The sequence below is a fragment of the Podarcis gaigeae genome, assembly GCF_964106915.1.
Source record: "Podarcis gaigeae genome assembly, chromosome: 1".
Lineage (NCBI taxonomy): Eukaryota > Metazoa > Chordata > Lepidosauria > Squamata > Lacertidae > Podarcis > Podarcis gaigeae.
In genome coordinates this window covers 114620666-114632922 of record NC_139678.1, presented here as the reverse complement: position 1 = coordinate 114632922, position 12257 = coordinate 114620666, and the positions used below count along the sequence as shown (strand labels likewise).

General features: G+C 43.2%; 1 protein-coding gene across 12 annotated transcripts in view; it reads right to left on the bottom strand.

Moving 5' to 3' along the window:
* Window positions 1-12257, bottom strand: part of PDE11A (phosphodiesterase 11A) — a 154768-nt gene that overhangs the window by 54013 nt on the left and 88498 nt on the right. For all 12 annotated transcript variants that reach the window (XR_014557104.1, XM_083706742.1, XM_083706738.1 and 9 more), the window contains 2 exons: window positions 1352-1498; window positions 1134-1241 (listed from right to left, as the gene is read on the bottom strand). Coding sequence is in view for 11 of the 12 variants with exons in the window: in XM_083706742.1 (XP_083562868.1) it covers window positions 1134-1241; window positions 1352-1498 (255 nt within the window). In the remaining variant the exon portion in view is untranslated. The remainder of the gene's footprint in view (window positions 1-1133; window positions 1242-1351; window positions 1499-12257) is intronic.

Here is a 12257-nt window from a genome sequence, read left to right as displayed (position 1 = left end):
CTTTCCTTCACCTGAAATGTCCAGTTTACCTGTATCCTTTAACTGTTTCCCTACCACCATAATATAAAGGCTCCTGTTGGCAGCTGCAGCTTACCAGTTAAAGATTCCAGTTTCGGATAAACTGGAATGCTCACTTTACTATTCCCACTGAAGTTTCTTTGCCAGCTGCCTGGTCCTTCCTTACACTTGATTAGCAGCTCAGCGCTCTTTGGGGGATTAAAGTACGGAAATCTTCAGTCCCATTTAAATTCATGCATCTTAAATTCTATGGTTACATGCCCAAGTCCTAATTTCCTCAATGGGAGCAACACGCTGAACTTTCTCTGGATTGCAGGCACATTGGCAGAGTGGGGATTTTATGAAGCAATGACTTCTAGGTACGCTCTCTCTCTCTTTCTATATATATACCGTATTTTTTGCTCTATAAGACTCACTTTTTCCCTCCTAAAAAGTAAGGGGAAATGTGTGTGCGTCTTATGGAGCGAATGCAGGCTGCGCAGCTATCACAGAAGCCAGAACAGCAAGAGGGATTGCTGCTTTCGCTGCGCAGTGATCCCTCTTGCTGTTCTGGCTTCTGGGATTCAGAATATTTTTTTTCTTGTTTTCCTCCTCCAAAAACTAGGTGCGTCTTGAGGTCTGGTGCATCTTATAGAGCGAAAAATATGGTGTATATATATATATGTGTGTGTGTGTATAAACATGAGCTGGCACACACTGAAAGCGTGCCTCCAGTTGTGGTACAGGACCATTCGGTAATTTTTCCTCACTGTCAAAAGCCACCTACACATTATATACATATATATATGTGTGTGTGTGTGTGTTTTTTTTGTGTGTGTGTGTGTGTGTGTGTGTGTGTGTAAAACCCATTCTTTTAAGATTAGGTTCTATAACAACAAGGTCAGCATCATACAACTGCCATCTGTGGTTCCATTCCTTCACCGTGCTCAAACCCTGTCAAATGTTGCCAAATAAGCGCTGCCAAATTAGGTATCAAATTAGGACCCTTTATTCTCTTGGGCGCTTACATCTCAATATTTTTTTTTTAATGCCGTATTAGCAAGGGGAAGAGGAAACAAATGTTCGGACAACAACGTGGATAGTATCATAAGATGCCTGCCACTCAGGATACTCACAGTTAACATGGCAAACATGAGCTGGCACACATTGAAAGCGTGCCTCCAGTTGTGGTACAGGACCATTCGGTAATTTTTCCTCACTGTCAAAAGCCACCTACACAACGTCTGAAATGGAAAAGTACAAATCGCATCAGGGACACTTAACATGGACAAATGGGCACAACCACCGCCAAAACCAAAGCAGCGCCGATTATCTTTGCACAACAGATGGTTACCTCATAGTCAATTTTAAATTTCTGCACCATTCCAAGCTCCATGAACATCCGGAGGGCTGCAGTTATCATGGCGTCCGTGTCGAGGGAGAAGTCATCAAAATGGATGTTGTCTATGCCAAGCTCTGACACAAGTGGAATGTTTGCTGCCTGGAATTACCCAAAGACAATGAGAAAATTTCTCACGCGCAGCTCAGGCTCTTTCTAGCCGCACTTTCTTAGAACAAATGTTTCCCAAATCCATTTAGACAACCTAGAAATGGCAGTTGCAAAATGTATGGTGGAAATCTAGGAAGGGAGAGAAAACTACAAACTGGAAGTGCAATCCCTCTAGTATCAAAACTGCAACAAGATCCATTCTGTTAAATCTGGGATGGGAAACCTGTGGTCCTCTAGATGTTGTTGCATTCCGTCTTGCAGCATGGCCAATGCTGAGGGATGGCAGGTGTTTTAGTCTAACAACCCCTGGAGGGCCACATGTTCTCCATGACTTAAATGGAGACTGCCTAGAAACTTCACTGAAATAGCATTTGGACAAATGGCTGTGTATGTATATGACCTATGTATGCTCAGCAGAATAAATATGTCCTGATTCACAGGTTATGTTTTATGAATGCTGCTCCACCCCCTACAAAAGTCACGTGTAAAGTAGTCCTGAGCTAGCTCTACAGCAGCTGCAATGGATTTGCATTACAAGACAAACTTGAAGAAACACGTAAACGTAATAGGTTATATAACAACAATGGCAAAGTTGACCACCAAGTCCAGTATGTACAAAATGCGATTCCTTTCTAATTTCTTCATCTTCTCTTGTATTTTTCTATCTGACGTATTCCTTAGAACAGTACCATGAAACAGTCTTGTAAGTGTCTAATGAAGATGATAAGGTTGGTAGACATAAGAAACTGGCACTGGTAGATGCTGGCACAGGTAGAAAGGACAAGGATTCCTGGATATTCCCCTGTTTCGCCCCAAAGGGCTTCATCAGCTGTGTGTAGTTCCTTACTGTATATAACAGCTACATGGATCCTATTCATGATAAATTCGTGTTTTCCCCCAATTTTTTTTATTGATTTTCCAGAATTTTAAAACAAACAAACATAAATCTTAACTGTACTTACCTATTCGGGATAGATTCTTAGTCAAATAAGGTCTACCAACCTTATGATCTTCATTAGACACAAGACTATTTCATGGTACTCTTCTAAGGAATACATCAGATAGAAAAATACATGAGAAAATGAAGAAATTAGAAATGAATGTACTACGGGACTGACAAAAAAGAATCGCATTTTGTAGATACCTGTACTGGACTTGGTGGTCAACCGAATAAGCTACATTTTAATATGTTGTCACCATGTTGATTTTGACATTATGAGAAGCTGTATCTAATTTTGAGAAGTAGTTTCCACTAAATAACTTTACAATTGTTATTATACAGCCTATTACCTTTATGTGTTTTTTCAAGTGGATTTGCGTAATATAGGCATTCTAGTGGTTTTGATTACGAGACGAAGTGGCAATTCTAAACCTTGGGAGTTAAGTGGCGAAGGCGAATTTCAGAGTCTTTAAAATGCTCGTCTTTCCAAAGTTGCATCAAACACACCCTTGGCAAATCCACACATGAAGATATTTGGGTATAGCACTGGCATGGATTGTATGAAACTCCATGTGACTGCAGTGCAGTTTTGAAAGTTACATACCAGGGCTGGCAACAGATTCGAAAGTTAAAAACCAGCACGTGCCATCACTTTCACAGCTGGCTGGAAGTGCTTGCTTGTCATATCTGCGAGGGCAACCACCCAGGAAGGTTGAATAATCTGTAGATTGGAATATGGTCTGTGCAACTTTCCTGACTTCCAAGCATACAGAGCAGGTAACTGACAGTGATTGTCTGTACTGTCCAGAGCTACTCTGAGGCAACGAGTGTGGTAAAAAAAAATTGGTAATAAAATGCTCATATCGGAAGTATGAATTTTCTTGGTGCTGTAGCTTGAATAAAACTATCAGGATTTTTCAGGTGGATAAATAACAATATATAACCATTTGATCATAAACTGATGAACAAAACAAGTCAAAGACTTTTTTTTTTAATGACAGGCTTTATATTTATGAAGTTTTACCACCCTATGTTTAAAAAGAAGTGCCATAGTCCAAAATAATCACTGAATTAATAGCCAAGAGGTAACATTTGTATAAAATAACCATTTGCTTTACAGCAGCAGTAAAAGGAATGGCAGAATTATGTACGAAGGTTGGAAAGCAATTTGAATAATGCAGAAAAGGAGAAATATTATATGCGTACAACATCTATTGTCATTCTACATTTGAGGTGAAGCACTGCAAGTTTATAAAGAAGAAAATCATAGAAATTACAGCACGTGGGGTGGGGTGGGGAAAGTAACTTAAAAATGCATACTTTAAGTCCCAGCTACTCAAAAAGGCTTTTAGCTCTCAGATCTTGCATACTAACAAAACAATTGTCATTGTGACAGGTAGGAGGGATGGAGAGAGGATCCATATTTTGAAGGACCCCTGGGAAGGGTTGCAATACATCTCTGTGTGCTCTGTGCGCAGACACACATTGGACACAATCCAGTAATGGTTAATCACAGTCAAATGCCACAGAAAACAAAGGAAACAGACTTGGGGCTGAATGAAACATGATGCAGGGGGGCGGATTCCTGGATTTTATACATATGCATAAATCTTTGTGCGTGTGTGTACGCTGCCTTCTCTTGCAAGAACCTCACCACTTGCTAATACAGTGGTACCTTGGTTTAAGTACAGCTCAGTTTATGAACAACTTGGATTTAAGCCCGGAAGTAGGTGTCTTGGTTTGTGAACTTTGCCTTGGAAGCAGAACATGTTCCACTTCCTTTTTGAGTGTAAATTGAGTCCCCCGCTGCTATGGGAAAGCACGCCTTGGTTTAAGGACACTTTGGTTTAAGAATGGACTTCCGGAACAGATTAAGTTCGTAAACCAAGGTACCACTGTATATTATTTGGAAGCCCTCCTCTGGGTGTTCCCTTCATCTGACGTTTGACAGTACTGGAGAAACAGAAGAGAGAAAGCAGAGGTGGTACCCTATGGTCCTCTAGACATTGTTGGATTCTGACTTCCCCTTAGCGCCAGCAGCACCACTATGGCTAATAGTCAGGGATGATGCAAATTCTAATGCAGCAACATATGGAGGTCCACAGGCTCCAGCATCCCTGGAATAGAGAGCCCTAACCAGCCCAGTGCTTACTACCCCTCAATACTCCATCTCCCATGTAATGTTGTGGCCATTTCCCCAGGCAGAGAAAGGGGCAGCAGCTGCTTTATCTCCACAAAATCAAAACACAGCCTTTTAGGCCTGGAGAAATAAGTAAGATATAAGTTGCTTGGTAAGTTGTAAGTGGCTTTGAGTTGCCTGTGGCAAAAAAGAGGCTAATAAATAATAACAATAACCCTCTCCGCTTCAAGCTCAGCAGCTGTATTTGAGAAAGAAGGAAGGAAGGAGGGGAGGGAGGGTAGCAAGCATTAATTGCAATATCTATGAATGAAGTAAAACTTCATTCTAAGAATGAAGCAAAACTAAAAATGAATACAAGCAAGGTCAAAATTGCTGTCTTACTAATATGTAAGTGAAGAACTTCCCTGATGTTCCTGATATCTTCAAAATGTCGAAAATGAGGCTCAGAGAGACTGAGTGACTTAGGTTTGCTCAGGAAACCTGTGGCAGAGCTGAAGGATCAGTCTACATCCAGTGCAAAGCTCACTTAGGAGCCCACTGAAGCAGAAGCAAGAACACTGCACAGGTGCCACTGGTTGAATGCAGTGAAGAAGGCAAGACTGAGCTGAGAAGGTCTTTCAACAGTAGATGCCCCAACATTCTGAGGAAGAAAAATTTTATACACCGGTAGCAGAATATCCTTTTGGCAGGGGCGAAACTAGGCTTTATTTCACACAGATCAAAGACCCAGTTTGGCACCACTCACACACATTTGTGTACACACCCACAGGCGAGGAGCCTCAATGGCGTCCCTCTGGAGGTTTCACCTGAGACAAAAACAACCTCGGCTAGCTTTCCCCGTAGCTACGACACTGCTTTTTTAGCTGAGGTGACTGGAACTGTACACAGTATTCCAAGTGTGGTCACACAACAGATTTGTATTTTCAGTCCCTTTCCTCATACAGTCGTACCTTGGAAGTCGAACAGAATCCGTTCCAAAAGTCCGTTCAACTTCCAAAACATTCAGAAACCAAAGCGCAGCTTCTGATTCGGTGCAGGAAGCTCCTGCAGCCAATCAGAAGCCCCGTCAGATGCTTGACTTCCAAAAATAGTTCGCAAACTGGAACAGTCACTTCCAGGTTTGTGGCGTTCAGGAGCCAAAATGTCTGAGTACCAAGGTGTTCAGGATCCAAGGTACAACTGTAATCCTTTGCGTGGACGCGTGCAGCCCCTAGATCTGGAGCGGCTCCAACAGCATAGGCTTGGCTTTGCCTTCCCTCAGGTGGGATACCTCAGTCAGTTGTCCAATCCCACCTGGGGGAAGCGTTGCCAAGGAGACCAGGCCAGGTAGGGGAGGGATTACCTGCCCACACAATAGAGGGAGGATCTTACCTGGGAATCCTCACTTGGCTCCAGAGCTTCTCCCACCCTACCCACCCTCAGTTAATGTCTTATTTTGCAAGTTAACTTTTCTTCACAGGTATGTGGGCGCTGCTACGTTAAGGTCGCTGTTAAAGGGCCAGAAAGGAATTTCCCTGCATTGGCAGGTTTTGCCTTTCCCGTAGCAAAACGTCACAACTTTGGCGGTATCAGGCCTTGGGCGGAATCCTTTAGTCCATCTTCCTCTTTGCGGCGGCGATACCAGGGTTCCCCGTTAAAGGGGTTTTCTGAAGGGAGGCTTTGACCGTACGCCGATAGATCGTCATTGCTCTCCCCTGCGGCGGCGGCATTACGGGGGCAGCTATCTCTGCTTGAACATATGTTATCCAGAGCCGGCCCATTCCCCCCCACACACACACTGGATAACCCTGATGCTCCCTAGGTCCCCGGCTGGGGACTGGGGAGGGAGAACGCCCAATGCCTGAGTCAAGGTCTACCCACATTTGAAATTTAATAAAGTTGTGGTCAATTTAATTTCATAGCACGTTGTCTTGAGTCGTTATTCCACATGACAGGGGGACCGCGCGGGATCTGGGGACTCCGCCTGTCCACGCAACACAGAATTCTCCTTTTTCTAACAACCGACGCATACTGGGAAGGCACCTTTATCAAACGACACACTATGACCCCAAGGTCTTGTTCAGCGCGTCAGTCACCGCTTGTTCACAGCCACACTGTCAGTCTTGGACATTGCCTAGCTACCACATTGTAGCATCATGATGTAGCATCATGTGAGCTGGGCCTCCGGTGTCCATTGCACTCCACTAATGATAACAGCATCGACTTTGTTTACAGAAAATAGGTCCCCAAATCTGTAATGGATCAGTTGGGTAGATAGATCTTGCCCCTGGGTCATCTTCTTACTGAACACCCCCCCCCAAAAAAAAACAACCTTTGATTTGTCCAGCTTTGGTTTTATATAGTCATACCTCAGGTTGAAGTACCTTCGGGATGAATATTTTCGGGTTGCGCTCTGTGGCGACCCAAAAGTAACGGAGCGCGTTACTTCCGGGTTTCGCCGCTCGCGCAGACGCTCAAAATGACATTACGCCCATGGACTGCAAGAAGATCAAACCTCTCCATTCTTAAGGAAATCAGCCCTGAGTGCTCACTGGAAGGACAGATTGTGAAGCTGAGGCTCCAATACTTTGGCCACCTCATGAGAAGAGAAGACTCCCTGGAAAAGACCCTGATGTTGGGAAAGTTGGAGGGCAGAAGGAGAAGGGGAAGACAGATAGTGTTGGATAGTGTTCTCGAAGCTACCAGCATGAGTTTGACCAAAGTGGCGAAATGCGACCCACGCAGTCGCGTCTTACGTTTGCTTCAAGATGCGAACGGGGGTCCGGAACAGATCCGGTTCGTATCCAGAGGTACTACTGTATTAGGATAAACAAGGGCATGAGTGTGTCTGATTGTTTTCCAGCAGAAAAATAACACGGGATTCAGCCCACATCCAAGAATGTTGTAGTCACAATCCAATTCACAACTGCTTTTAGTAACAGGCATGGCTAGTCACAACACACACAATCTAAACACATTATTGTTTTTGCTTGTTTGTTGTGAAATATGGCAATTAGGAGTCAAACGCTTCTTGTTTCAGGCTTGATGTACTAGATTCGATTTAAATGGCACACATGTTTGTCTCTCTCTCTCTCTCTCTCTCTCTCTCTCTCTCTGAAGGGAATCTGTATCTAATTGTTTCAGCCAAGGGATACCTTAACACCCAGAGCAAACTTAGTTTTAAAGGCCTCCATCTGTTACTGTGTCCTGCTGACTGATGGAGTCTCTCTGCCCTTCACAATGCTGAATCAGCAACTCCTCGTGATAGATCTGCCGCGGCAGAAGTAGGACGTTAGTCTCTAAAGGAAACTTCCTAAGACAACCTGAAGTAAAATGAGCAAATGAGGAACTGAATAAATGGGAGATCATACCTAGCTTCTAATCTGCTTCAGTACAGAACTCGTGTTTGTTTTCTTGTACCTTCTGTAAGCATTTATCTTTTCATTCATCACATAGATCAGCACGCTGCTGGTTTTGTCAAATCCAGGTTTCTGAATTTGTGAGCACCTTGTAATACTACTAACTACTAATAATTTATTATTTACATGCCGCCCATCTAACTGGATTGCCCCAGTCATTCTGGGCGGCTTCCAACAAATTAAATACATAAAGCACAGTAAAACATTGAACATTAAAAACTTCCCACTACAGGGCTGCCTTCAGATGTCTTCCAAAAGTCAAAAAGTTGTTTATTTCCTTGACATCTGATGGGAGGGCATTCCATTGGGCGGGTGCTACTACCGAGAAGGCCCTACAATGTAGTCCAATGAATGTAGTTCACTGTGTAAAACAAGAGTGCTTTTTTTCAACTGAACATTTATTGCTTTAGATAAATTAAGGGGCAGGAAACATAGTGGATTCGGAGTAAAAGGGAATAGAATAAGGCAGGGTTATTTTAAGCTTGCAGGATCTGCTTTGGTTTGTTACAAGAATCCCAAAGTCCATCAACCAGAACCAGGTTCACACTTACTGTACTTATTATTAAATTAAGATAGTTGTGGGTTGGGTTGGGTTTTTTTGGGGGAGGGGCATGTTTCCACATGATGTCTTCATTATTCAGCTGCTATTCCAGAATAACATACTCAAAAACTAGCTTCTTATTCTCCCATAAAAATCCAAACCTTTAAAAAATAAATAATCCAGAATAAATCATCAATATTTTCATTTGTGTGAAATGGTGAGCACCACCTTATTTTCTGTGTAGAGGAAGTGGGAGTTGGTGGGCATAATTTGTGGGAACATCTGTTTTGCACCACTTCGCTCTGACCTGTGCAAGCTGTCAGTCTGTCTGTCCCAGGTCTAGGCGAAGACCCTATTCCTCTTCTTCAGTAACATAATGGTTCCCTTGCTAAGGGTACATATTCATACCAGCATTCATCTCTGCTTTACTCTTTTTTCAGATTTATTCCTTATTGTCCTCTGGCATTCCAAACCACTATTCACCTATTTCCTTGTCCAAATCTGTATTTCCTTCTCGTGACTATGATTAATGTTAAGGAATAACCCTCAACATTCACTCCATTCTTCCACGCACCACTGACTATGCTAGAATTCAAGCTTGGGCTGTGTTTGTGTTGTTTTCACCGTTTCATTGCTCTTTCTTTCTTTCCGTGTGTTTGTGCATTTCACAACTCTTTCCTCCCTAGCTGCTCTCATCAGCATGGCTTCATTATTGTCAGATTCATTTCTGTTTGTGTGCTCATGGGGGGGGAGTGTTTATGCAAGGGGAGGAATGTTTTTACCCTATGAAAACGTGTTCTCACCCTGGCTAAAGAAAAAATTAGGAACGGCTTAAGGACTCTAACTGGTTTGAAGCTTCTTTGAAAAACAACATATCAAACAGTAGTATCTTATAACGAAGTACAGGACAGATATGCATCAGGGGAACATGGATTCAAAACCCAGCACTGGAAGGAACACAGTGAGCGCACCTCAAACAGGAGTGTGAACACAGTTTTGGAGTGAGAGAAGAGAAAAAGCTGCACTTCTATGGGATTTGTATGAAGCCAAAAAAGTGCAATATCTGGTTTTCGGGTGGTGAAAGAGTGTGTGTATTGGAGTGTGTGTATTGATACAGCCAGCTAGAATCATAGAATCATAGAGTTGGAAGAGACCACAAGGGCCATAGAGTCCAACCCCCTGCAAAGCAGGAAACAAAGTGCAAATTCAGTGCTTTTTTTTTAAAAAAAAATCTCCAATAGCATGGAGGAGAGATATTATGTGAAGTAAGGTACACTATGTAAAGGTTAATACCTATTTAATAAGGTTACTTTCATATTATTATTATTATTTATTATTATTATTATTATTGAATAATGAAGCACCAAGCAAGTTAAATAGAGGGTTGAGGTATATATAGATTGCACAAGCCATGCAAGTACAAATCATTAAGAAGAAATGTTTCAACTTAAAAGAATTATATTCCATATTGCAGTTTGTGTTTATTATAATGGAGGATTATCTGTTGAGGCCAACAGCATCCATGAAAGAAGGGAAATTTGGTACATCCATGTTTTAGATACCACATAAAACTTCAAAGGGAAAGAGAAAACCGTCCTTGAAACAGCCTTTTCCGGAAAGAAGGGAAGACAGGAATGTAAACGTCTCCCGACGCCGCACAGGTTCATCACCCATTATTTTCCCCACATTATTTGGAAGCCTGTCTTTATTTGGAAGTGAACAACAAACAGCTTTCTCAGCTGAACAGTTATCTTGGTTTCAGCTCTGCTCAGCCTGTGCAAGCAACGGCTGCAGCTCTGGAAACAAAGGAAAGCAGAGAAGCTTCAGAGGCAGTGCGCTCTCTGCTTGTCCTCTGCAGACAAGAATACTTTTAGTAATGGAATTGTATCTTCTCTACACACACCCCACCCCTGCTCAGCTCTTCCCCTGCTGTGCAGCTCTGGCTTTAAAAGCCACCTCAGCGACCAAACAGGCACTATGGTATCAGGAACAACTGAGCCAGAAAAAGCAAATTACATGTATTCAGAGCACATCAATTAACATTGCCCTCATGCAGCTTCAAATGTGCCACAAGCACTTACAGCAGGAGGCATTGCCGACCTTGGCTGCTCCTGCAAGTTTTTTTTAAATTTTATTTGCATGAATTAAATGTTACAGAGCATCTGAACCAGAATATCTATCTGTCTCTCTCTCTCTCTCTCTCTCTCTCTCTCTCTCACACACACACACACACACACACAAATCCATGTTTCCCAGACATGCATATAGACCTTTTAATATTTTATCAGCAACATCTGCTACGATTCAAACAGAAATGTCAGGTTTTTCTCACTACAGTGGTACCTCGGGTTAAGAACTTAATTCGTTCTGTAGGTCTGTTCTTAACCTGAAACTGTTCTTAACCTGAAGCACCACTTAAGCTAATGGGGCCTCCTGCTGCTGCTGCTGCTGCTGCTGCTGCTGCACAATTTCTGTTCTCATCCTGAGGTAAAGTTCTTAACCCGAGGTAAGATTTCTGGGTTAGCGGAGTCTGTAACCTGAAGCGTATGTAACCTGAAGCGTATGTAACCCGAGGTACCACTGTATCTGGAAAGGTAGGAGGAGACACAATAGGAACAAATACTCGTTGCTTGAAGTAAAAGCCACGTTTGTGCCAGTAACATGGAAGAAAACCAGCACACCCCAGGCCCCATCTACACTACAAATTTATACTGGTTAATCCTAGCTTCAGCTAGTATTTGTATAGGTTGCAATGTAAAGAGACCCTTTAGGCAAGCCTAACAGCTTATACACCTGCAGCACTGCTTTTAAGCTACACCCTAGAAACACCACTAAAATTCAAAAGGTGTGTTTGGATGGTGTGTGTGTGTGTTAGTTAAAGGATCAGTCGTAGAATGCAAGTTATCAAGTTACAATGAAAAGTTTCTTTTGTCCATGCAAGCATACAAAGCAGTTCAGCAGATGGGAGTCATATGCAGCTATTGCTCTGGCAACACCTATTGCCATATGCCTGCTCTTTGCCAGCGTCACACTGCAGTCTGGATCGCATGGGCTCATCTGCGAGGGTGGCAGGTGTGTGGGTGGTCCTGCCACCCTCACATCATCCCTTCTCTTTCCCTCATGGTGATGTATTTACCCCCTTGCGTGAAAAGACCACCAAGACATGTTTTTCAGCATGAGAACTGTTAACATTTTACGCATCCTCTATGGGGCTGGCTGTTTGCTCCTCTGAGCTGAAGGCAACATGCTCTGCAGAATGCACTGCATCACAGGACTAGCCGAACAGACTTTGGTTCCAGGAGGAAAATAGGGAAATGGGCTCTTGCTGTAACACACTTGAGATATTATGCAGAAGTAAGTTGCACTGCTTACTTGCTAGCCCTGGGTTGTCATCTGTGCTAGGGGAGAGCTAGAAGCTTGGTTGGTAGAGCATGAGACTCTTAATTTCAGGACTGTGGGTTCGAGCCCCATGTTGGGTGAAAGATTCCTGCATTGCAGGGGGTTGGAATAGATAATATGTTTGGACTGGCCCAAGATCAGTGAGCTCTGTGGCTAAATGGAAATCTAGTCAGGTCACATCCAGTACTCTAACCTAGGAGTGGGGGACCTCTGGCCAGTCACAGGTTCCAGTTTGGCCCACAAGGCAGTTTCCCCCAAGCCGTAGCCACTTGCCCCCACACCTCATTGATCAGCACTATCTGCAAGCCCCATGCTCAGTAGGCAGGTGCTAT